The 27,107-nt window shown below is 31.7% G+C and overlaps 1 protein-coding gene and 1 non-coding gene across 10 annotated transcripts in view; one reads left to right on the top strand and one right to left on the bottom strand.

The window, feature by feature from the left end:
* HERC4 (HECT and RLD domain containing E3 ubiquitin protein ligase 4) overlaps positions 1 to 27,107 on the top strand; it is a 121,933-nt gene that overhangs the window by 9,883 nt on the left and 84,943 nt on the right. For all 9 annotated transcript variants that reach the window (XM_039871939.1, XM_039871935.1, XM_039871934.1 and 6 more), the window contains 4 exons: positions 15,996 to 16,155; positions 20,398 to 20,474; positions 23,363 to 23,584; positions 24,673 to 24,764. In XM_039871939.1, the coding sequence (XP_039727873.1) occupies positions 15,996 to 16,155; positions 20,398 to 20,474; positions 23,363 to 23,584; positions 24,673 to 24,764 (551 nt within the window). The remainder of the gene's footprint in view (positions 1 to 15,995; positions 16,156 to 20,397; positions 20,475 to 23,362; positions 23,585 to 24,672; positions 24,765 to 27,107) is intronic.
* LOC120609769 (U6 spliceosomal RNA) lies at positions 21,137 to 21,240 on the bottom strand. Its single transcript, XR_005654832.1, has one exon. It is a non-coding gene; the product is annotated as a U6 spliceosomal RNA (small nuclear RNA).

Here is a 27,107-nt window from a genome sequence, read left to right as displayed (position 1 = left end):
CTACTTATTTGAATTTTATTAATAGGTTCATTTCTTATTCTTGCTTAACTGACACAAACCTATTGGTTAATTATGTCTAACATGACTTCCTTCCAGGTTTTACTGGGAACAAAGCTTTTGAAGTCACAAGATACAATCATATAGGAGTTGCTTTTGATTCTACTAATAGCTGAAGTAATTGTAACTATAAGTTGTATATGTACTGGCATGTAAGCAAGAGCCCCTGGGAAATGTGCAGAGATGATGCTTTTGCTTCTTAAAAAGGAAATGAGAATGGGGAAGGAACATGGTCAGGCTAAAAGAGACCCTAAGGAGCAGAATTAGGAGCATCTGAAAAACAATTGGAGGAAAGTTTAGCTGTTTTACCTATAAGTTACTTGAAGAAGTTTGTGGTTTTTTTTTTTTTTTAAGTACGGCATGATGAGAGTAGAGCTTAGATTGTCTCTTATAATTGATCCCAAATATTTACCAGTACCAGTACATGTATACTTTCTGATTCCTGATCCAGGTATTGCTGAGCTATAGATTTCATAACTAGGCTCTCTGATAGTAATGAACTTCATGGACCTATACTTACCTTCTGAAGGTAAAAGGTAATTAGGTAAAAGTCTGACAGGTTGGTGTTATCTCTGTCTAAACATAGGCCTATTTCTACACTAATTTGGGGAGTAGCCTCTGCAACTGGAAATCGGGGGAAAGGAAACACTTAAAACTTAATATGAAAATGTAAGGGGAGAAGAAAGGTTACAAACCTTATGATTGGAGAGAAATTTATAAGAAATATTATTTAGAATATATTATTTAGATATTAGAATGCTGATGTTTAAAAATAATAACAATAACTACCATTTTGTACCAGCCACTATACTAAATCCTTTATGCCTCATCCAAAAGTCTTAAAACCACTCTGCAAAGTACATACTAACTCAGTGTTATTGGTGAGGTAAATATAACTTCAAGAGGTTAAATAACTTGCCCAAAGTCAAAATTGAAACGGTGGAAAGAAGAGCTAATTAGATGTCAAGAATGGAAGAAAGAGCACCATTTTTAAGAGCAAGAAAAAGATAAAATGACTCCAGGAATAACCTAAGAAATGTTTAAGACCTAATATGAAGACTTGGAAACACTTCTGAGTGACACAAAAAACTCGAACAAATGGAAACCACATTCGTGGATGGGAATATTGAACCTACATAAACCTGTCAGTTTTGTCTAAAATTAATTTGTCAATTTAATGTGATCCTGATAAAAATACTAAGTGAATTTTTTTTGAGAACTAGACAAATGGATTCTCTAATTCATGTGGAAAAAATAAACAAGTATCCAAGAAAACTCTGAAAAATAAGAGCAGAAATATATATAACTAGATATTAATATATATTAATTTTAAAGTCTTAATAGTTAAAACTGCCTCAGAAATTGATATGTTAAACCAATAAAACAATATAAAACTCAGTCAAGACATAGACCCAAATCACCTTAAAGCAATGGAGAAAAATTCAGTTGGAGGGGTTATCAGTAAATAATCTTGGAATAAGTAAGACCATCATCTAAGGCAGGGATCCCCTTGGACCAGTTACCGGTAGGTGGCCTGTTAGGAATTGGGCTGCACAGCAGGAAGTGAGCAGCGGACAAGCGAGGGAAGCTTCATATGTATTTGCAGCCGCTCCCCATCACCTCATCGTCACCTAAGATCATCAGGCATTAGATTCTCACAGGAGTACTGGTCCCTGGTGCCAAAAAGGTTGAGGACTGCTGATCTAAGGAATAAAGTTTGATTAATACCTTATTTTATGTCTATGGTTGGATAAATTCCAGGTGAATCAAATATTGTAATGATAAATGTGCTCAAAGAAAACATGGACAAATTTGTTTATTATTTTGGAGTCAGGAAAGCTTTTCTGACTGAATTGTGAAGAGGCATAGAAAAGATAAACTACATAAAAGTAAAAATTATTAGGTAGAAATCATTGTAAACAAAAATGGTAAAATATTTATGATTTGTTACAATCAAAACACTAATCTTCTGGATATAAAGCACTCCTAGAAATTGACGAGATAAAGAGACAACAATCCAGTAGCAAAATGGGCAAAAGATATGAACAGGCAGTTCACAGAAAAGGAAATAAAATTATTTTTAAACAAATGAATACTCTTCAACTTTGTTCATATTAAGAGAAATTCAGAAAATGACAATGAGGTACTATTTTTTCATATATCAGGTTAATAAATCCTTAAATTTGATTATACTGGTGAGGCCGTCAGTAAACAAGTTTTCATAAGTCGTTAGTATAAATTGATAAATTCTTATGAGGGTGTTTTGCCTGCATTTGTCAGAATTACAAATTTACATACCCTTTCTCCACAAAGTCTAAGAATATAACCCGTGCTCTGATGGCTATATTTGTACATACACTAAATGACTCATTACTGCGCCAATGTTTATAACAGCAAGACATTAGAAAGGACCTTGTGACTATCTGTTGGGAACTGGTAAAATAAGTATGGGAACTGGTAAAGTAATATGGAAAGATCTCTAAGATACATTAAGTAAAGAGAGCAGGGTGTAGAACATTGTGTAGAAAGCTGTATATTTATACACACACATTTGTATTTGCATATAGTTACATTAAAAAAACCTGGAAGGACACCAACAACTACTAATGGTAGTTTACTCTGGTGGGGAGGTAAGATAAGGGGTGAGAACTATATTGGTGAGGACATAGATCGTAGACATAGATTTTTCACTGCATACCTCTTTTTAATAATGTAAACATATTATTAATTTCTTTTAAAGGGTAGGCTCTTGAATTAGAATGCTTGGATACAAATCCTGGCTCTGTTACTTTTTAGCTATGCTATCTAGGGCACATTGCTTAACCTCTCTGTGCCTGTGTTTTCTTCTCTAAAATTAGGATAATCATGCCAAACTCCTAGGGTGATTGTAAGGATTGAGAAAGCACATGAAGTGCAAAGAGCAATGCCTGGCATGTGGTAAGTGCTCAGTAAATGTTTGCTTAAAATAAAACTATTAATATTAGAGTGGGAATTTAATTTTAGGCCTTCCTTACACAGAAGTGGTAAAATGCTGTTTCTATATTTACCTTAGACAGTATGTGTCTTTTCATTTACAACTAAAGTTCAGATATTCCACAAATGAATACCTTTCTACTATGTCTCAGAAATTGTGTTAAGCATGAAAGTACTTCTTTACTCTTATTCTTCAATTACCTTATTGTATCTCATGTTCAAAAATTATGCCCAAATTTCAAAAAAAGTATGTTTGCGAAGCCTAGAGGTAATGTTGTATTGGAGCAAGGTATAAAATGAATCGAATTCCTTTACTAGCAGACTTTAAAGATATAATGATACAGAAAAATTAAAAGATGCCTTTTTTATTCCTGATGGAAGTAGATTCATATTTATTGTCAAAAGTTTAATGATGAATAATTAGAAGGTGTCTTAGTCTATTCAGGCTGCTATAACAAAATTTCTCTATTCTGGGTGGCTTAACCAACAAACATTTCTCACAGTTCTCGAGGCTTGGAGAATAAGATCAAGGCCCTAGCAGAGTTGGTGAGGACCCTACTTCCTGGTTTACAGATAGCTATCTTCTCACTGTGTCCTCACATGGCAGAAAGGGTGAGGAGCTTTCTGGGAAAGGGCATTAATATCATTCATGAGGGCTCTACCCTCATGATCTAATCACCCCAAAGGCCCACCTCCTAGTACTATCACATAAGAGGTTAAGATTTTAACATAAATTTTGGGGTTGCACAGACATTCATTGTATAACAGAAAGCATAGTTTATGTACTGATACATTCAGGAACATAGACACTTGACTAAATTCTGGTTATTCACACTTCAATTCTGCCTCTTCTTTAAATTTAAAATAAATACAATCGATTACACCTCTCTACTCTTATCTTACATTATAGTTATTTTAATAACGGTGTGCCTAAATTTATTTGCTTAGTATATAAATATGCTGTTAATAAACAAGATCCACTGCTTATATGTTGCTTGGCTAAAAAAATTTACACATCAATAAAATCAAGAAAAATATACATATTTCTGAGATCATAAAACTGATAAAAATGTGGAGAACAGAAAAAGAACATGTTAAATGGAAACCATTGTCCTATAAGTTAGCTATCTCCAACTCTCCAAAATAAACTGCAAAAACTACTACTCTTCCTTTTTTATTAATACTTCTTGAATTCACTTAGGTTCAAACCTTAGATTTACCTTAGAGTCCACTTCCGACCCGGCAGCACCAACATTGACTCAGTTGCCAAATCTTATTGGTTCTTTTCTTAGTAACTCCTGTTTCCTTTCCTTTGTAAATGGCTAAATATGTGACCTTCAGCTAGTTACTTTAACAGGCCTTTTCGTTTCCTCCTATCTCAATCTAAAAATTTTAAAAATTCTTGTTAGACCATTACTAGTCTATGCAAAAACTGTGGCAATGGCTTTCTAATTGATTGTGTTCCAACCTGTTCTTATTAATTCAGGGTTAATCTTTCTGAGACATATTTCTATTTCTGTTTCTTGAATTTGCGCAGCTGAAGTATCATCTCCTATATCTCGCTGGTCACTCTTATAAGAACTCAAGTCATGGGTTTTGCGCAGCACCAAATACAACCACTTGGCATTCAGTAAATTTTAAATTGCATTGCCATCTTCCTAATTTATATAATTATTTGGATAAAAATCTTCTTACCATGTCAGCTCTTGGAGGGTAGAAACCTTACTTTATGTTATACATATCTTTGTCATTATAGTGACATCATCTTGGTACATACAGAAGGAACACAGATGAGTTTATTGAATGAACAAGTGATCACTATATTTTATTGGATGTGCCATAGGATGGGAAGAAAATTATAGGTAGACATTTTTTTCATTGAGCTTGATGATCATCAGCTGTGTTATAACCAAAATTTTAAAATTTAAAACTATTCTAAGATATGGTAAAGTTGGTGTGGTCATAAAAGGAAACAAGAATGAGGCTTGGAAGACGTTTATTATACTCAGGTCCCAGAGAGAGGGGTCACCACCTGGTACACATGGCCACAGGGGAAGACACCAGGGTAGGCAGGAAGCAGAAGACAGGAGCGCAGAGATTTAAGATTATGGCTTTTATTGAGGTTTCCTGGGAAAGGCAAGACTGGGCAAAATAAACAGTTTAGGACTGGCTAGTTTGATTAATTTCTTAAGGCTTTGTGATATAGGGTTGTTGGTTTCTATTTCTTGGTACCCGGCAGGGGATGATTTAGGGTAGGGAAAATATTGGCTTGGTGTGTAAGAGATAGAAACATGTTTGGTGGTATCAACTCTGGATTGGTTGGTTTGCATGTGAAAGGCTTGCTAATTGGCAAGTGTTCTTTAGGAATTAGCTAGCCCTGGGAGGGGCCATCTGTTCTGGGCTCTTAAGTTCTTCTCCCCTACCCCGATGTCAAAGTGTCAAGACTACAGAAAAAGAAAATACAGTCAATATAATTGGCCCTGTGATAAATGGATACCAGATGTGCAAATAAACACAATCTAAAAAAATACAGAACCAGTGGGTTCTTTCTTTCTTGTGTTAAAAAGAAATTAAAGTAAAGCAACTATTTGATATTATATTTATGTTGGAGTCCTTATATTTCAACTTCTTTCCTATTTAAAGCAATTAGTTTCATCGGTTCTTAGACATCTAGAAAGGACTTTTCTAAAGAAAAAATATTGTAAAGCCCTAAGTATTTATAAAATTTTAAGTATATTTTGAAAATAAATTATTAAAGCAATGTTATTTGTATTATTAACAAAAAGACAACATTTCAATAAATAGGAAAATGTTTATATCTTAGTGCCTTTATTTGTGAAGTAGGGATGATGGTACACTTGCCTTGTGGTGTTATGAGGATTAAATGAGATTAAATAAAGTGCTTTTAGCACAGTGCCAGGCACATAATAAGCTCTTTATATATGTTCACTGTATACCTCTCTGTAGATAGAATTCATAAAAGGGGTATGAACTTGTAAACATCCATAATAAAGAATTTTAAAAATCTAATTAGTTATATTTCTATCTAAGCATTATTTTATTATGGGCTGTCTACTATGACATATAAATTACTTTATATTAACTTTAGATTCTATCAGAGAACTCATTAAAATGTTTTCATGACCTTGGATTGTACCAGTCCAAATTCCTATTGGTAATTATTGGTAAAATAAAAGAGAATAAACACTTTAATTTTTTTATATTTAGTTTTTTTTACATCTTAATTTGTTTTATAATATACCTTATGATCATTATATGTATTATATTAGAGAACCTTTAAAAAATGTCAATAAACAATAATTTCACTTTAGGAATAGAGATTAAGTGAAGTAGCCTTTCGGTTATTATCTCTAACAAAATTAGCCATATGATTATTTAAAGTAAAAAAAAGCATTCTGAGTTATTAGTGCTATTCACTAATCTTAAGTGATTAATGTCTTCATTTTCCAAAAGTCAGAATCAAAATATATCCGTTACACATTTAGTAGTTTAAGCAATTAAAGAACAATAAAAGAAGAAAAAAAACCACTTATAAATAATTAATGTTGACAATTTAAAGATAGATATTTATTTTTCCAGTCTTTTTTCTGTGTATATATTGAGGCTGCATGTGACATTTTTGTGTGTGTGTGTGACATATTTTTAAACAAGAATGGAGTTATATAGTACCTTTTTAATTTTATAAAGAGGTAACATGAAATTTAAATTTTTAGAGATGGATTTTAAGTGTACCTTGTGTTGCTCTTGTTAGAGTTTTAAGTTATTCAGAGAGAAGAGGAAACCTATGTTTATAGCAACGAGTGAGGCATGATAGGACAGGATTTTGAAACTTAAGCTATGGCAGAATTAAACATCTGGTAGAATTACTAAGGAGTTGAAATGGTGCCTCTTTAGCTATGTATCAAAGTAAATTCTCCTGACCTTGGTTTTGTAATTGTTATCAATATGGCTGTGCTTGTTGATGTTTGTAACAATACTGTTTTTTGACCCTATTGCTTGAACATAAAACATTAACTAACATTTTTGTTCTTTATTTAAAACATTGCTAGTTGTTCAAACTTTAAGGTTCAGTTTTTAAAATTAACATTATGTGTAGGACTGCATTAAACTCAGACTTCATTAAGAGTTAAGATCAGTTGCGGACTTGGATCATGCTTTGTAATTGTGCTGTTACACCAGATAATCCCTGATTTATGAATGAATTGTATTTTTTAAAACTTAAAATTTTTCTTTGCTTATAGAAATATTGCTAGATATCAAAAATACGTTTTCAAACCTATCTTCTTTAAAACACATTATACCTAAGTATAATATTTTGTTAATAATTACATTTAACTGATCTGTATAACTTTCTTTATAGAAAAATTCATTTGGGTTTTAAATTTGGATGTCAGAAATTTATCTGCATCCTTCACCTATCCCAGCTTTAGCTCTTTTGCTTTATCAGTTCTGGAAAGTTTAGGATAGATATTTGTGGGCAGCATTTACCTTAACTATATATTCCATTTAAAAAATAAAATAATACCTAACTATAGCCTCTGTTTCTTAGGTAAGAAAATCTATCACTCCAGGTTAGTTATTTCCCTAGAGGACGTTTGTTCTTTTGGAGTTCAGGGTCACTTTATAAGTTGGGGAATTTCTGTACCTTAAAAAAAATTCCTTTTTTCCTGATCTTCAAAATAATACATGACCTTTATTTCTCTTTTAAAGTTACAGAAGAAATGTATGATTTAAAAAGTGGAAGCCACCTTTCCCCCTATATTCTAAAGATGACTACTATTTGCTTATATTTTTATATCTTTTATACCTGTATTAAATACATAATTCTATACACATATACATAAAGATCTGTGGTTTGCATTTCATTTAATAGATTTCTATCTTTTAATGTTACTATATAGACATTTTTAGTAGAAGCATCAGTTTTTATTGCATGGATATTCTATAGTTTACCAACTTATTACTGGAATTCTGGTTATTTCCTGTTTCGTTTTTTTTAATAGTTACAAACTGTAATTCAATATACATCATTTTACAAGGTATAATAAATTCCTAAAAGAAAGTTTCTGGGTCAAAGGGTATGCCTATATAGAATGGTAATATATTGCCACTTGCTCTCTAAAAAGCTTTTTTTTTTTGGCGTATATTTTAAAGATTGTTTTGAAAAATGTGACTTTTGCCAATTTTGTGTAAATGTATTTTTTTTGCCATTTTTTTAACCCTTTGGCATGGAAACAGTGTGATTATGAACTAGAAACTTCTGAATTTCAAAATCGAGTTTATCTGTACTTATTCAGAATAAGTTAATTTTTTGTAGATTGCCTTTTTTGTTTAAAAAATTTTTTTCCATGTATAGTTGACATCCAGTGTTTTAGTTTCAGGTGTATAACATAGTGGTTAGGCAATTACATACCTTATGAAGTGATCACCATGATAAGTAGTACCCATCTGGCTGGCATGTGGATTGCCTTTAAAACATAGATGGTAATATTTGGCTAACTTGACAGGAATGTTTTGAACTTGAAAATATTCGTTTGTGTATTCATTTGCTAGGGCAGTTATAACAAAGTACCAGAAACTGGGTGGCTTAAATAACAGAGATGTGTTATAGCTCTGGAGGCTAGAAATTTAAGATTAAGGTGTCAACAGAGTTTGTTTGTTCCTTCTAAAGCCTATGAGGGAAAGATCTGTTCCAGGCCTCTCCTAGCTTCTTGTTTACTGGCAGTCTTAGGCATTCCTTCACATGGCATTGTCCTTTTTGCCTGTCTCAGACCAAATTACCCCTTTTATTAGGCCATGGTTTAGGTGCCTACCCTACTCCCATGTGACCTCATCTTAACTAATTACTTCCTAAAGGACACTATTTCCAAATATGGTCACATTCTCAGGTACTAGGGATTAGGAAGGACCTCAACATATGAACCTTGGGGGAACACAGTAACATCCAATAACAGTAAGATTTTGAGATCTGTGGATGACAAGATACAGAGTGATAATGTAATGTTTATATTTTTCTCAAGTAGCTGTTTTAGATTTTGAATAAGATGTAGCTTTTAAGAGATGCTAGTTGTGAATATGTTGCTAATGATGTTTTTATAGCATTACCTTTATACCCAAAGGACAAAACATTCTTTACTGTTCGTTTTCTTTGTTTATAGGGTTCTTAGAGCATATTGATAATGATGATTGTATCTTAATGTCAGGTTCAAACCATGGTTAGCAGAAGATTCCTGATAGACCATCTTGTATATTTTGTGATTGGTCGTCTGGGAAGAAGTATTTATGTGTGTACTATTATTAAATCCGCCTGGGTCATAGTCAGTACTCATGGGACTGCTGTTCATGATTATTCCTGGACATGTGCAGAACTGCAAAATATTTGAATCTCCTAATGTGCACATTCCCTGCTGATTCAACAAAGCAGTGCTCTGCCTTCTTGTTTAAGATCTCAAACTATGAGTGTCTTTTTGTGGTATATTTAGTGACACATTTTTTGCATTTTTTACTTTTTGTGGGTGGTTTCATTGTTTAAAATGGCCCCCGAGCCTAGTGCTAAAGTGCTGTTTAGTGTTCCTAAGCTCAAGAGGGCTGTGATGTGCCTTATAAGAAAATATAGTGACATGAGTTATAGTGCTATTGGCTATGGATTCAGTGTTAATGAATCAACAGTATATTAAGTTGTCTTAGAGACACACGAAATGTTATGTATTGATTAGTTGTTGAAAATATGGTGATCAGAGGCTTGTGGGAACCTAACACTATTTTTCCTTAGGGGCAGTGGTTCATTTATTTGCTAAGTAAGTGTTTGTGGTGATTTTATAGAAGATAACTATTGCAAATAACAATAATTGGTTGTATTCCTAACTAGACTAAAATAAAAATATTAAGATTATAAGTAGAAACAATGATGGGGTTTCTTAGAAGGTTCATATGTTGTGTTGTTTTGCATCATCTTTTAAAAAGGTATAAAAGAAGTCTGCAGTCACCATCTTTTAGCTTTTATTTCTCTCTTTTTGTAGCTTTCATTAACTACTGTTGAGAATGTAGAATTTTTCATTTTCTGTCCTTAATGGCAAAGAGAAGAAAATTGACAGAGGAAGATGTTCCACAATCATTAGAGAAATCAGAAAGTGAATGTAGATAGCACCACTATATGATGATGGCAAAATAGATCTTACAAAGTGAGCTCTTAAACAGTAAGTTTGGAGATGATAAGGCTACATGAATTTTCACAAATTCAAGAATTGAATATATTTCTTAGGTCCCAAAGGAAATAGGGAATTCTTATTCAGTTAGTTATTCAACAGGAAGGATTATATCTTGTAGCATTTTTACAACAAGAATCTGGACCTGTCCTGTATTGCAAAAAGGATGTGTAACATCTTATGATGTTTGCGCAGGAAAATTTATTTGATGCAGTGTGTAGGTGAACAATTGCTCAAATCAGATGTGTATACAAAAGCAACTAGGAGGAAATAGATGAAGTAGAGCTGAAAATCATCATTAGGTTGAACATTTTAATTTTTATAAATCTAAAGAAGACAGTATTTCGCATTTATGGAGTAAAGAAAATGGACTTTTTCTCAATAAAATGATGTCCCATCTGTTTTCAGAAATATTGCATTTTAACAATACAAGTGTAAGAAGCAGAAGCAATGATGAGCTAAGACTTTTTTAGACATGTATTTGGAATATATCTGCCATCAGTCTTTCCAAGATGGATATATTACATACATCTCTCTAGTTCTTTATGTTTTCTGTTTTTGCACCTGTCTCTGAAAAAATGTATTTTGCTTTCCCAGGGCAATCTCTTCCACTTATGTTTTCTTTGCCTTTTTGTGCCTCCCAGAACTAAATGTTCCTTTTTTCTTTCCTTGAGGAGGAGTATTGTGAACCATAAATACTGATACGAACAGTGTTACTTATCTCAAAATTTTTATATGAACATTTTGAAGCATAAAGAAAAGTTGAAAGAGTAGCACGATGACCAACAGTTAACATTTTGCCACATATTTCCATCTGTTTATTTGTATATTTTTAAAACAGATCGTTTATTTCTAGATTATAATCAAATGTAATGATTATATGCTGTTACTAAACCTTTAGCATCATACATTTGTAATTCCAACATCTTATAGCACCTATTTATCAAAGGAATCAATTTTTTTAATGGGCATGCTTAGCAAGTTTTTCTTTTTTTTTTGTTCTTTTCTTTATATATCCATACTCATCCTAAATTATAGTGAATTTAATCCCCACTTATCCCTTCTTGTTTTTAATTGTGTTACTTGACCACAAAAGGCATGTGTAGCTTGGTAATTAAAACTTGAGTTACTATAGAACCTGGTACATAGTAAACATTCAATAAATGTTAGCTGTTCGGTTTGATATGAATACTATGTTCCTTTCTTTCTCACACAGGGCAGCATTGAGCCAGTCTTTCCAGTAATTTTTTTGTTTTGCTGAGTTCATTTATTCCTCTTTCATTCTTACTTATCATTGACTTTCTTTTCAGGCTATCTTGTTTCAAGCATTTAACCAGAATTTGACCTAAATGTGAAATGTCTCAATGTACCATTGATCTGACTTTCTAGCATAGTGGGAGGAAATGGTTGAGGCTATTCATTTTGAGCCATTTGGAAAAAATAAGTAATTTTTAATGATTATACAAAGAAGTTAACCAGTTTTGTGTATTTGTTTGAAAAGCCTGTATTAAATACTATTCCCCAGGCATACAATGATGTTTGTTTCTTTAATAATGTATTTCTGTAATAGTTATTCATTCTCAAAATAGGTACCTCAATAATTTGATGAGGCTAAAACTCTGCAAGAACCAAAGTTATTTATCTTTAGTTATTACTATGTAGAAAAAAATTAAAGAGCTCAGGTTAGTTTTAAAGGGAAAACATTGATTTTAATACATTGCCTTATCTATTTTCTCTAATGTTCTATTTAATTCTTTAAATTAAATTTTATTTTTTATTTTGAATAGACAGTATATTCACATGATTCAAAAACCAAAATAATTTAAGTACACATTGAGAAGTTTTGCTCTTATTTGATCACCCTATTTCCCCCTCTACCCACAACCTCTATAGGTAACTGCGTTTATTATTTTTTTAAATCTTTCTAAAATTTCTTTATGTAGATGTAAACAAATATGAATATATATTCTTCCCTCTCCTTTTCACAAAAAGTAGCAAATCATGTGTACTGTTCTACATCTTGTTTTTTTCCTCTTTCGGTAATATACTCTTGAGATCTTTTTATATCGGCATGTAGAGTTTCTTCATTATTTTTTTGTGGAGCATAGTATTCCAATGTATAGATTGAAATCTTTATTGATGGATACTTGGAATATTCTCAGTCTTTTGTTGTTACATACAATCCTGGAAATATACATAAATACATACATGTTCACACACACATGCATTTGTACTCTACCCTCCTAGATTCTCCAGCTTGGACTTGTCTCGACAAAAGACAGATTGTCAGCAGAAAAACAAAAGTTTATTAACACATGTGTTGCACTTACATGTGGGAGCACTCAGTAATGAGTAACTCAAGGTGTGATAGAATATGTGCTTATGTAGCATCTTAAAAACAATAAAATTTTAGAGAAGTAACATTTTAGTTTCTGGGTTGGTAAAATGTAGAAAAGTAAGTATACAGGAGAACTAATGGAAGATAAGGGCTAGTAAGTAAAGTTTGTTTTGTAGGTTTCATTGCTGCCATCTCTGAGCTATTAAGGGTCTAGAGTTGTCTCTGGTGATTAACTTCTGTCCTTCCTGGTAGAGAAGGAAGTGGGGGACAGTTTTACAAATTTATGTCCTGCTTTTATGCAAATAGGGGAAGATCAGAGAGCTTTTCTTGTATCTCCTCCTTAATGGCCTTCAGTTCAAAATAATAATCTACTGCAGTGGCATATTTTGGGGTGGCATATACTATTACCTGTCAGCACTTAGGTGTATCTATAGGATAATTTCCTGGAAATGGAATTGCTAGGTCCAAAGGTGAATGTATATGTTTTGTTAGGTATTGACACATTCCTTTCCATAAAGGTGGTTCTGTTTTATACTCCCACTGTCAGTATATGAGTGCTCTTTTCCCCAGCAGATGAAATCTCTTTAATGTCTCCAAAGTTTTGCCTTTTCCAGAATGTCATATAGTTAGAACCATGCAGTATGTAGCCTTTTCAGATTGGTATCTTTCACTTAGAAATATGTATTTGTTTCCTCCATGTCTTTTCATAACTTGATAGCTCATTTCTTTTTAGTGCTGAATAATATTCCATCATTTGAGTGTACTACAGTTTATCCACTTACTTACTGAAGAACATTTTGGTTGCTTCCAAGTTTTGGTAGTTATGAATAAAGATGCTATAAATAATCACATGAAGGTTTTTGTGTGGATATAAGTTTTCAGCTCTTTTGGGTAAATATCAGGGAGTGCAATTTTTGGATTATGATAAGGGTATGTTTATTTTATTTTATAAGTAATTGCCAAACTGTCTCCTAAAGTGGCTGTACCATTTTGCATGCCCACCAGCAATGAGCGAGAGATCTGTAGCTCTAATTCTTCGTCAGCATTTGGTGGTGTCATTGTTTTGGATTTGGGCCATTTTAATAGGTACATAGTGGTATCTCATTTTAATTTGCACTTCTCTCATGACATATGATGTAGACTATCCTTTTAGTTGCTTAACTTACCGTCTGTGTATCTTCCTTGGCGAGGTGTCTGTTAGGTCTTTTGCCTGTTTTTTAATTGGATGGTTCATTTTCTTGTTGAATTTTAAGATGGTTCTTTTTTTTTTTATTTTTTTTTTTATTTTGGATAACAGTCCTTTATTAGATGAGTCTTTTGCAATTTTTTTCTTGTAGCCTGTCTTCTTCTTTTGATAAAGGTAAACTTTTATAATTGAAGGTTAACCCCTATAGAAAAGTATACAAATCGAGTGTATGGCTTTATGAATTTTCAAAGGGAACATATTATTGGCTTCTCGATGTAGTTTGAATTTGCATTTTTCTCATCAATGAAGTTGCGCATCTGTGATCAGAGATCATTTCTATTTGTTTTTCTGTGAACTATTAGTTCAGATCTTTTACTCATTTTGCATTGAATTACTGCTTTTGTTCTAGTAAGTCTTTAAAATTTGGAGAGATTATTTCTTTGAGATATGAATAACATTTTCTCCCTGTTTTTGTCAGTCTTTCCATTTTGCTTTTAGTTAGTTAGTTTTACTATAACAAATTGAATTTTCTTAAATGGGTGCACGGAATCTCTTCCTCTTGCTTCAGCTCAGGACTTACCTTAAGTATCAGTGTCTTCTGGAATTCTTCCTGGTATCTTTGGAGGCTTTAATAAGTATCTCCTATTCCCATGTCCCTTTTGTATATTTTCATCTTAGCATTTAATCACAGTCCTTATCTCACCTGTTTTTCTATAGACTAAACTCTACAACTCTGTTTTAAACAATCATCTCTTTGTCTCTAGTGATTGGAGCACAAGAGAGATATACAGTAAATATTAGTGTTTGGTATGAATGATTGTTTCTTCTTTGTTTCTTGGATTTTTGGTGCCTTTGATTTTACAGCTATTGCTATAAAGTACTCTTTAATTGTTATTGTTTAACCATCCAGTCTTATTCATCCCTCTTGTCATCCTGTTATTTTCTGCTCTTTGCTAGTTTTCTTTGAGGATTGTTTTGGAGAGACATTGACTTATTCCTGGGGCCTCTGAGAGAGAACAGATCTTTTGTGTGTTTTATTTCTTCATAATTAAGATTTATGGGAATGTTTTGATGTAAACAGATGATGCCATATTTTTAAGTCTTTTTTCTCAATATTTTTGGTAGACAATGAGTTATAGCTTGTTTTCCTTGTTTTTTGTTTTTGTATGTATCTGCAATACAATTTTATAAAATCACAAAAAGCGAGAGATTAGTACAATGAACTTCCACATACTGTTTAATAGTTTTGTGAATTAACTTACAGTACTTTAAGGTAAGTACTTAAAATATCATATCATTAGAGTTGTGCAAATTCCTAAAGGCTATTTTTAGGATTAACCTCCCACCTTAAAATGCAAGGTAGTAATCTAGATACATTTTGAATTTTTCTATACATTGAGATTTAAACGTCCTTGATGCAATCTGTTTTATTATTAAATAGCTTGTACATTGAGCTGAAATATGCTTCTGAAGAAACCCTGATTGATTCAGTTTTAACAGCTTTTTGACATGAGGCTTTCAGTTTATTGAAGACAAATTATAGCTTCCTTTTTAAGCTAAAACAAAGTTAATTTTAAATGGCATCTTAAAAAAACTTGTACGAAGTAAAAAACTGAGACATTACATATCTTAAAGAGACTAAGGGAATAAGTTTACTTCATTGATATCTTTGATGTTAAAATAGCAGTCCGTAAACCTGTTATGGTCACATTGCCTTTCACTTCTCTCTTTGGCATATCCAGTAGATGCTTTATTTCTGAGCTCTGTAAAGAATTTGTTTCCTATTAGAAATTGCCAATTCAGATTATTTCATTAAGTTCAGAATCACTCCATAGTAGTATCTATATCTGTCAATTGTGATTTTATTAAAAAACAGAGCCCAGGTTATTTAAATGATCCCCTTTTCAGCTGGACTCTTTTATTGGTAATGGCTTTCAATGAAGAACACTTTGAGAGAATCTTTACAAACCCTTAACATCTTCCCACAGATGTTCAAGTCACTTAATATTCTGATTATGCCCTATGATATATATCTGTATTTATTACAATGAAAATTTTGCGTGGAACATACTGGTTAGATTTTTCAGAATAACTGATGTTATACTTAGTCTGTTTCAGCATTTCCTTAGCTTTTTAATACAAGATGAAGATTGTGTTTTATTCTCATTGGGAGTTCAAAACTAGAATGTAATATCTCTCTCCTTGATTTCTGTAGAGCAGGTTGTTGCCCTGGATGCCCAAAATATCGTAGCTGTTTCATGTGGAGAAGCTCATACGTTAGCACTAAATGACAAGGGCCAGGTGTATGCTTGGGGTCTCGATTCTGATGGACAACTTGGCCTGCTAGGATCAGAGGAATGTATCAGAGTACCCAGGTAACAAAGGTGACCAAAAAGAGGTCTTTAATAATCTTTCATCATAAATTTGTTATCTAAATTATTCTGCTTACAGTGGGCGTACTTCTTTCCTTTGAGTTCTTAAGGAGTTTACTAGTTAGGTTCTTGCTTTTAATTTGGGTTGAATGCTTTTTTAAAAATATATTTTATATTTCCCCCAAATTATGTTTGTAAAGAAAAGCGATGAGGAATATATATTTTACTATAAATTTTCTCTTACTAGCAGTTTGAAGTGTAAGATTAGACTAATTTAAACTATTAATTTTATCTTGAGTATCCCAGCTATTGACATATTTATCAAATATTGGTTGGCTGCATGTTTCTCTATCTTGTTTTTTTAGTCTTTATTGTTTTTGACTGTAGAAGTTCCACATACTTAGTGTAAAAAGAATTCAGTCACTTTCCACTTTTTTACATAGCAATGCCTATGATTCAATTTATGTTAACCATTAAAATCATAGAATTATTTAAAAATAATGCTTTGTCAATGTTGAAGTCTTATAGATTTACACAGGACATAACCATTGTTTTAATAGTAAAAATTATAAGAGCATGAATATATCTAGGTAAAAATATAAAGATTTAAAGAAAAATGTCCAATTTCTTTTAGATACATAAATAATACACTAACTTATGCCTAGTTTTATAATTGTACAAATTCTTACCTCCTTAAACTCTTGTTCTTTCTTCCTAGTAATAGTTATAGGGACAAAAGAGAACTCTCCAGGGAACCAAGGAATTAAACTAATTTGAGATTTTTCGGGCAGCATGTTTTTAATACATTTAGATATTTTGTTTTTAATTTAAAATTGATAATGTTTGTTTTCATTTGAGAAATAGGATGTAACTACTAGGATAAAAAAACGGAGCACAGGAACTAATATATTTCAGGGCAAGAACTCTTATCACTGTTAGCAATGAGGGTTTTTTTAAACTAGGAATAGTAGCTAGTTCCTTTAGTAAGCCTATATAACCTTCTCTTATTAATGAAAAATTTGAAATATTTGTTTTATTTTAACATATTAAAAGTATTTCATTTTATTCTAGTAATGGATTGTCTGTTGAGACTTTTGGATATGTCACATTCACATATTATTATTGAACTTGTAACTAGATTCCACAAAACTCAACAAATTTCTCCTTTGTTTCTTTTGCAATAATAGTTAAATAATTGCTATTCCCATTGTGCTTTTAATGTCTGTTAATGATGGTGCTGGTGGGAGAAAAACTTTTTCCTTAAGTAAATTGAATTCCTTTAGTCATTTCAATTTTGATTTCTTTCAGAAGGTGGTAATTTGTAACCAAATGGTTATTGACTAGATAATACAGAGCATTCGTAGAAACATAGTAACCTCATGTTTGTCATGTCCTCTACTGCTTTTATTTCTTCTCACAAGTAATTGTTGTAGAGTGGAGTTTAAGATTTTAAAATTTTTGTGATTTTAGGATTAAAAAGGGACTTATATGTTGGACTTTCTCAGTTAACATTCTCAAAACCATTTTTCATGGCAGAGCTTTCTAATTTTCCTTATTTTTGCTCCACCGGTCTCTTAATTCTCATACTTACATTTTTGTTGCTGTACACTTCTGGTATAAGAGATTTCAGTCGGTAATCTGTAGATGATTAGGAAATGGAAAAGAGGTAACTATAAAGAAAGAATTTTACTACATGACAGTTTATTTGAAGGTGACCCAATAATAAATTATGTATTTGTGACTTTACTGTTTTATGAACCTGGATGGGAACCTGAAAGAGATCCTGTTTTTGTATTTGCTAAATATCTGTATTAACTTTAAGCTGTGTGTTAAGGAAGTTCTCCTATTCAGGCTTATCGGTTTTTCATGGGCTGATCTGATTTGTTGTGTCATATACATAGTATTTTCATGTCTTAAAGGGCGATTTAGTATTTCAGTAGAGATATATTTTATAAATGACTGCCAGTGATTTTTTTCTTTTGAAATTTCAGTACCAAATCATTTTTTAGATTCGAGGCTTTTTCTAGATTCTTAGGTATGTCATCCAGCTTTGTAAATTCACATACATTTTGAATAAAACATGGATAGAAGACAAGAAGAGACTCAAATATATGTAAATAGATTTTTAAAAAATGAGTATGACTTTTGTGAGAGTGATCAGAAATGTGAAGCTTCACATTAGGCTGTATTTTCTTGAGGACAAAATCCATTTTTATGCCAGTTGATAAGAATATGTAAATTAAGTGGCACTTTAAAATTAAAGAAGAATGTAAAATTAATAGTAAATAGATTATATTTGAAAGTCTTCCTAGTTTAATAATCTTTTCCTACTTCTGATTTCACTGTATTTTGAAATCACTATATCTTAGAGAAAATGAAATTATTTAATATCGGGTATCTGTAGACATGCATTAATGGCTAGTTATTTTTACATAGGATATATGTTATACCTTTATTAAAAAAAAAATTAAGCCTAATTTTATTATCTTTTAGTTTAATGTAAATGGAAATACATACTTTTCCATGCAAACTTTAGAAAAACTATTGTTGGCAATAAAGTTGTCGTTCATCTTTTAAAGTTCTATTTGTTGTACATATGCAGCAAAAATGATGAAGAATAGTGTAATACGATCCTTGTGAGAAAGCTGTTTTTGCATTATAGAAATTACACATGCTTGAATTGTCACCTTGGTCAACAATAAAACTTATTTTCTTGATTTCACTCAGTTTTAAACATACATTACAATAGTTTTAATACTAAAGTCTCGAAGACTTTATAAATTCACTTATCCTTTAACAGTGTATTCATTACATACTTTTTTGCCAGGCACTATGGTAGATGCTAGGGAGTCCATGGATATAAAGCACATAGTCAGTCTACCTTCACAGAGCTTATTGTTAAACAGAGTACCCTCGTAATAAATGAATAAGTATGCCAGTAATTAATAGTGGTAAATGCTGCAAAGGAAAAATCACAGAATGTCATGAGAGTGTAGTGTTTTGAAATGTTTTATTTGGTCTTACAAATTGGACTTGATTAATTTCTAACTGTTTCTGCATTGCCAATGTTTGATTTTGCTAATTGCAGAAAATTGGCATTTTGCTACCTTTTAAAATCTGAGGGTACATTGCATCCTGCTAACTTGTTGGATTCTACTAAATTGTAGCAGGTTTTATAGTTAAGAACATAAATCCACTAAATAAAAATATTTTTAATACAGTAATATGGAATTAGAGTAACTCTCCTTTCTCCTGCTCAAAATTGATTTGCTGAAGCTGCCTCCCGAAAATCATGAGTATCGACACTCTGGTCAGAACTTGCTCCGGACTCTCATTTGGCAGAATCAGGTCAGGTGGCAGTATCAGGTAAAGGGAAATAAGAAACATATTATGTTTCCTTTCCACTTTTTTTTCTTGAAAACATTCATTCAGGAAAAATAGTAGAATGACCAAGTGAAGGAACTACTTAAGAAAAACATGGGATGGTTGATGCACAGTTACTTTTTTTTTAATTTTGTAATTTTTAAAAATTTACTTTTAGAGTTATATTGCAGTTAAGGAAAAATCAAAAATGGGGGGGAAATATAAAAATATAAGGAAAAAATACAAGATGGCAGAAATGTGACTGAACCCATCAGTGATCATAATAAATGTGAAGTGATTAAATTTCTCTAGTAAGGAATTAAGTCAAATATCACTGATTTAGATATAAAGTCAAAGGATAGCCCAAAAGGAATAGGTTTCATAATTTGTGAATTGATAGCACCACATGATAGGAATCCCTGTTTGTTCTTAAGGAACCTGATAGAGGGGAACATATATTAAACTAAGCCAAACACCAATTTTAGACAAAATTAGATCATGTACATTTGTTTTACAAATATATTGCAACGTTTTAAGCGTTAAGCTAAAGATTTTTTTAAAATTTTGATAATAAAAGAAAACATCTAAGTTGTAAAAGTACTCTGAGGGGGATTGGAGATGAGCATAATTTCTTTAAATGTTGCTGTTTCAAAGTGTTTTCTCATCACACTTCTTAATTTTTTTCATACCTAGATTTTGTTTGCTGACTTTAGCATAAATTTTTAGTAAATTGGGCGTGGATAAAAAAATAACATGAACTGCTAGGTTGGTAGGAAACTTTGCACATAATAGGTGGTCAATAAATAGCATATATCAGTAGCATTCAGAATTTATTATATTAAATGGAATTAACTGATCCTGATCTCTCTCTTTATTTTCTAGAAATATTAAAAGTTTGTCAGATATCCAGATAGTACAGGTTGCTTGCGGTTACTATCATTCACTTGCACTTTCTAAAGGTAAGCATTGTTTTTTTCTTTTCCTTTTTCGGTTTTATTGGTACTTTAATTGAGCAGAAAGTCCTTTAACTTTATTCTTATTCAAGACTGTCTTAGTTTTTAATCCTTTTCATTTCCATATACATTTTAGAATTAGCTTGTCAGATTTCATAGACACACAAAGAAACTACTGGGATTTTGACTGGGATTGCATTGTCTCTATAAATCAGTTTGAAGAAAGTCCATACAATACACATCTTTAAGTTCTTGAACATGCTCTATTTCTCCATTTATTTTTTAATCTTAATTTTTCTAAGTATTTTGTTATTTTCAAACAAAGGAGAAGTCTTATACACCTTTACTATATTTCCTCCTAGGTATTTGGTATTTTTTGTTGTTATTGTGAATGGTGTCATTGTCAAATTGTTTATTGCCAAAATATAGACACGAAGTTGATTTTTGTGTCTAATTATTATTATTTTTTTACTTTTCATACATAACCTTTTAATTTCAGATACTTGTAGAATCACAGGAAGTTGAAAAAAGTAATAACAGACAGGTCCTATGTACCCTTCACTTAGTTCCCCACAGTGGTAACATCGTGTAAAACTAGAGTGGCACATGTGTTTTTGAAGGGCAGTAGCTCACTGAGTTTAACTTCCAAGGAAAAGATTCCATATTGAAAAGATATGGAACACTTCATGAATTTGGGTGTCATCCTTGCACAGTGGCCATTCTAATCTCTGTATCGTTCCAGTTTCAGCGTATGTGCTGCCAAAGTGAGCACTAATTGTTTCTTTACTCTGTTAAATGCTATTCTTTCATTGCTAGGGAATCTTATAACTTGCCCAGTCTCATTTGATCTCACAGATAAAATTCTTATGAATAAAAACAGAGAAGGCCAAGATTCCTATTTATTAGCTTTGTTTGCTTTACTTTCTTATTCATTTAACTTTTTCATGACAGAGGCATAGGATCAGGAAAGTATTTTGTTAATTTGATTATTGGCATGTAGTTTTATGGGAGTATTGTGAGAACATGGGAGACAGTCATACTTGAGTTGAGGCTGAAGTAGAAACAAATCTGTTTCAAAGGGCCTTAAATGCTATATTGAGGAATTTACACTTCTGTAGGTAGTAGAGAAACTGGCATCCCTGTATTCTTTGTTGTAACTTTGCCAACTCTTTTATTTTGGTGGGTAGATCCAAGATAAATTTAAATCTAGTTTTTACTGACGAAGGCAGTTTTCTCTCTTGACTTGCAGGTATTCTTTTTTCTTGTTCAGCTGTATGCTTTAGTGCAGAATCTTACTCATTTAATGAAGTTTTTTTGATCATTTAATATGAACTAGGCACATTTGGGTGTACAATATGTAGTAGTAAGCAGTACACTACTAGCCTTTGTGGTGCACTCATACAAATAACACTAAGTACATACTTTGAAAAGACTGTACAGAAAAAACTGGGGATGTTTAGAACATGTAATGGAGACCGACTTTAATCTGGAAGATCAGAGAAGGCTTCCTGCTGGAAGAGAGTAGACGTGAACTGGACAGAGATAAGGGGAAGGTTTAGGGTGAGAAATGGGCATTGGAGAATGTAAAGGAAGGTGAGTATGGCTAGAGTATAATGAGGGAAGAGACTGGTATGAAATGAGCTTAAGAAGAGGTCACAATCTTATAGCTCTTGTATTTACCCCAAGAGCAACAAGAAGCCACTGACATTTGAGTGAGCAACAGTATCAAATCTGCATTTTTATAGTATTTTTGTGTATGTACAAATGTCCGCTAGTATGTGCACAGAATATTTTTGCAAGTACATATCAGTAATTGGTGAGAGTAGTTCTCTTGGGAGAGGAACCAGAGATCTGATTTTGGAGGGAGACTTACTTTAAGTACATACTATTTTATAGTATGAATTTTTAAATATCAGTTATTAGCGCCATTTATTTACTAAAAATAAATAAAAAGTCTATGGGCATGCCACCCTGAATGTGCCCAATCTCGTCTGATCTCAGTAGCTAAGAAGGGTCAAGCCTGGTTAGTACTTGGATGGGAGACCATCTAGGAATACTGGGTGCTGTAGGTATTAAAAAAATAAAATAAAAATAAAAAGATGTCTAAAGTTGTGAAATGGCGGCAGTGGAGGAGCAAAAGTGACAAGCAAAACTATTATAGGAACCAGGTAACAAGGTGGGGAGTGGACCTATTGGCCATATTTTTCTTTAAAAAGAAAACTGTATATAACGATGATAGATAATAGATTGATACCAACTTCTATATATGGTAAGAAAGGAGAGGAGTATTAAGGATGACTCCCTGTGACTTCTGCTACTGAGTTAATTACGATGTCATGTACTGAGATAGAGGACACTGGGAAGAGGTCCAGGTACATGAGGTAGAATTAGGGTCATGAATTGAGTTTGGGGTACACTAAGCTGGAAGTGCCTTGAAATATCCAAATGTAGATGTTAGGTAAAAAATTGGATACATGGGTTTGTTACTCAGAGAAGAGATCTGGGCTAGTGATAAAATTTTGAATGTGATCAGCTTATAGTTGATAACTGAAACCTTGAGCTTAGATGGGTGCCTCTTAGGAGAAATCACAGAATAAAAGTGAGATCTGAGGAATATTAAAAAGAGACAGTCCTTTATGAGGAACATAAGAAAATGAGAATTTCCAGTTATGTGATTTGCCCATTCTTCAGTAAAGTCAATCAACTTAAAGTGTACTAAATGCAGAATGTTCTTCTACATAGTATTGTGTATCCATATAAGAAATAAACTGAATAAAGAGGTATATGTATTACTATCTGATGAGAGGAAGAATATCCCAAAATAACTGATGATCTTCAAATGAAACTTTGTGTGTGTGAGAAAAATCATTAATTTTTTGGTTTTTGTTTTACAGCAAGTGAAGTCTTCTGTTGGGGACAGAATAAATATGGCCAATTGGGTTTAGGCATTGACTATAAAAAGCAAACTTCACCACAGCTGATTAAGTCTTTGCTTGGAATCCCTTTCATGCAAATTGCAGCAGGAGGAGCCCATAGTTTTGTACTCACTCTTTCTGGAGCTATCTTTGGATGGGGACGTAACAAATTTGGCCAACTAGGTCTGAATGATGAAAATGGTAGGTTCTCATTATGTATAGATAAATGTACTTTTTAAAAGAGATGATCTTTTGAGATGGTTCAGTGATTATGTCAGAAAGAAATGTACTCAAATTTTCCCTGTTAGGGAGGTTGGGATGAGAGGTAAATCAAAAAATTCCATTTGATAACATTTTTAGGGGATGGTAGAAGTCCTAAAATAATATTTTATCATAAACTATAGAAAGTATATCTGGACAAAAAATCTTTGCTGATGTTCATTAAAAGCAAGTTGAAAAACATTACTTCAAATTGATAACCACGTTATTGGCCATCATTGGTGGAAAGATGCAATAAAATTATTCTGGGAAATAACATGAAGTGTTAATCTATTTGAGATTTCTAAAGAAATATTTAAATAATTGGAGTCATTAAATTAGTCTTCAGTTTGGGCTTCACTTTTAACATTGATAATAGAGTCTTGAAAATAAACACTTAGAATTAAAAAATTATAAGTATTCAAAACAAGTTGGGATCTTGGAATCAATTTATCATAGCTACATTAGGTCGAATGCCAATATTTGAAATACTGAAACTAATTTCATGAAGTTCAGCATAATTGTAGTGACTTAAATGGACAAAAGTGAGTTGTTGATCTAGTAACAACTGGCAATAATAAGCAAATAATACTTCCAGAAAGAATTTTAAAATATTTTGTTTTGCATAGGAAAAATATATCAGGTCATTATAACTCTTTTCTGCTAGAAAATAGCAGACAGTATAATTTTCAGATTTTCAAGTAGGATCCTGTGAGCTTTATCATGAGATGAATCTAGAGAATAAAGTGTATATGTTGAAGCAGTCAAATAGCTTTGAAATTCTTTGATTGCTGATTGGCATTTATGCAGTTTAACATGTAAATTACTCTTTTTAAATCTCTTCTTTATCACAGTACAATAGAAAGGCCTGGGAATACAACTTAGTAGCCTTATACTGCAAAATCATTGAATTATGGTTAAAATTATTTTGCCATTACAGTCCACTGAGCTTGGGAAGCTGTAGAGGAAACACATTTTAGAAGAGTTTTAATTTAAAAAATACCATTAATGTCTCTTGTTGGAATTTTCAGATAGGTATGTTCCTAATTTACTAAAGTCACTAAGAACTCAGAAAATAGTTTATATTTGTTGTGGAGAAGATCATACTGCTGCACTAACCAAGGTATCGTATGCCTATAAAACTTCTTTATTATTATAATAGTTATTTCATAATTAGCAAATGTTTTTATGATATTTACATTAAAACTTGAGTGTTATTGGTGCTTAAAAATAATTTATCTTAGAAAAAGGACCTAGATTACTATTTGTTCTCAAAAACAATTTACCTTAATTTTCACATTTGTTTTATGTTATGAAATGTGAATTATAATCTACTGTTAAATGTGATGATTATATTATTGAGTGTCTCAGCTTAATGTGAAATACTACTCAAATAATATTTTGAATGAAGTAATTCCTTTGAAGTTTGTCAGGCTTGCCATGCTGTGTGTATCAGTTCCACTTATATAGCATAGTTCTGCCTAATTTTAATTTAGTTCCCATTTGGCTTATAAATATTATATAACAAGTAATAGAGGAGACTGAATGAATTCCTCTATTATCCATAGACTAAGTATTATGGAATGGAAGCAGTTAGAATGAGCTTTTGTCACAAGCTTGTTAATGGCTTTAACTCTGACTTTTCTCTTTATTGGATATGTGCCAATTCAGTGTCATTACTTCTCTAGTGATTTGAAGTAAAATGAAAATAAAAACAACCTTTACTAGGAATATTATTTGTTATAGTCATGTTAACATAAAAAATGGTTAAGTTTTCATTGGCTAAATTAGAAATGAATTTTTTGTTTCTTTATCTTTTTTCATCCTACATTGTAGATTAAATTGGCAAGGAAAATCTAACTTCTAATCAGACTTTACAAAATTCTACACACTCCCACATTGGAATTTTAGGAAAAGAATTATTCTTGGTCATTATCAAATACTGTATACTCAAGATACTTTTAAAAATATGACCTCTTATAAAAGTTAATTTAAAAAATTTTATATTACTTTTTTATAAGGCAGTTCTGCTATACCTGCTGATCTTATTACTGTAGCTTATGGATTTCTATAATTCAAATTACAAATGTAATCACTAAAATCTTAGTGAATCTCGTTGGAAAGTTACAAATTTTAGTCATTCATTTCTGTCTTTGGTATTTGGAGGAAATAAGGCTATATTATTTCAACATTTTAAATTATTTCAACAAGTATTTTGCATAGTATCATTCTTTGGGGCTAACTTTATGGTAGAAAGACTCATAATGTTAATGCTTTTCAAATTCACCCTTTCAAATAACCACTCATCTTATTTTCCCAGGATATATATCTATTTATATATATATTTATATTGAGTTTTTTTAAATGTTGATTTTATTAGACTTCTGTATTCCTCTCTCAAGAAAGTAGCTGGTGACGCTTGTTCAGTGGAATTTTTGTTATAATTTTTAATAAAATGATATAGTTTTAAATATCTCCAAAGTAAAATACTTTATTTTTCCTTGTTTTAATTTAGAATTTATATATGCCCATATCTATATATGTTTTGCTTTTCTGGAAGAATTTCTTGCAAATAAATTAAGATTGCTTTATGAAGCAGTTTCCTTGTATAAAACATACCTTAGGAAAATGACATTAGAAAAAATTTAAAAATACACTTTAAAGACAGTAGGTGGGAAGACACGCATGTTAATGGATATGAGGCACTACCATAACAATGCCAGATTTTTTCAAGTTTATTTACAAATTTATTACGCAGGTCACATATATGTATACCTTTTGATTTAGCAATCCTGTTTTTTAAGAGTCTATCACAAAGATATAAAATTACATATGGAAGAGACTATTTATTATGTCATTTTAATAGCAAAAGAATGGAAGAATTGTAATGTCCATTAGTAGCAGCCTAGTTGGATAAACTGTGGTAACTCCATGCAGTGGAATACCATGACCTATAAAACACAATGAGGAATATCACTATGTTATGCCGTGGGATGATCTTTAGGATATAATGTTAAGTAAAAAGAGGAAGGCACAGAGTAGTTGCCTTTTGTATAAGAAGGGGTAAAATATGAACATATTACATATTATTTATATTTTTAAAGAGTTAATAGCTAGACTAAATGTACCTTGTCTTATAGTCCTTACTTTGAAACCTAAAACTATTATATAGAATAAAAAGCAAATGTTTATATACACACATATATACAAACATATTTAAATATTTTTAAAAATTGAAAAATTATAACTAGTAGCACAACTACAGAAAGAAGAATTCCTTTAGGTCATTATAAATTACAGTATTTTGTTGTATATCACTAGTGGGAAATAGCCTAAGAATAAATGATTCACAAAGAATTGTTAAACTGCATTCTGTAGTCTTATTGTTAGTAAAATTGTTAGTAGTATTTTTAATATCTTTTATGTAGAGAGTAGGATAAAACAAATGAATACTTACTTAACTGTT

This window comes from Pteropus medius, unplaced genomic scaffold (genome assembly GCF_902729225.1).
Source record: "Pteropus medius unplaced genomic scaffold, Ma_sr-lr_union100, whole genome shotgun sequence".
NCBI classification, from domain to species: Eukaryota; Metazoa; Chordata; class Mammalia; order Chiroptera; family Pteropodidae; genus Pteropus; species Pteropus medius.
This window is presented reverse-complemented; position numbering and strand designations above follow the sequence as displayed.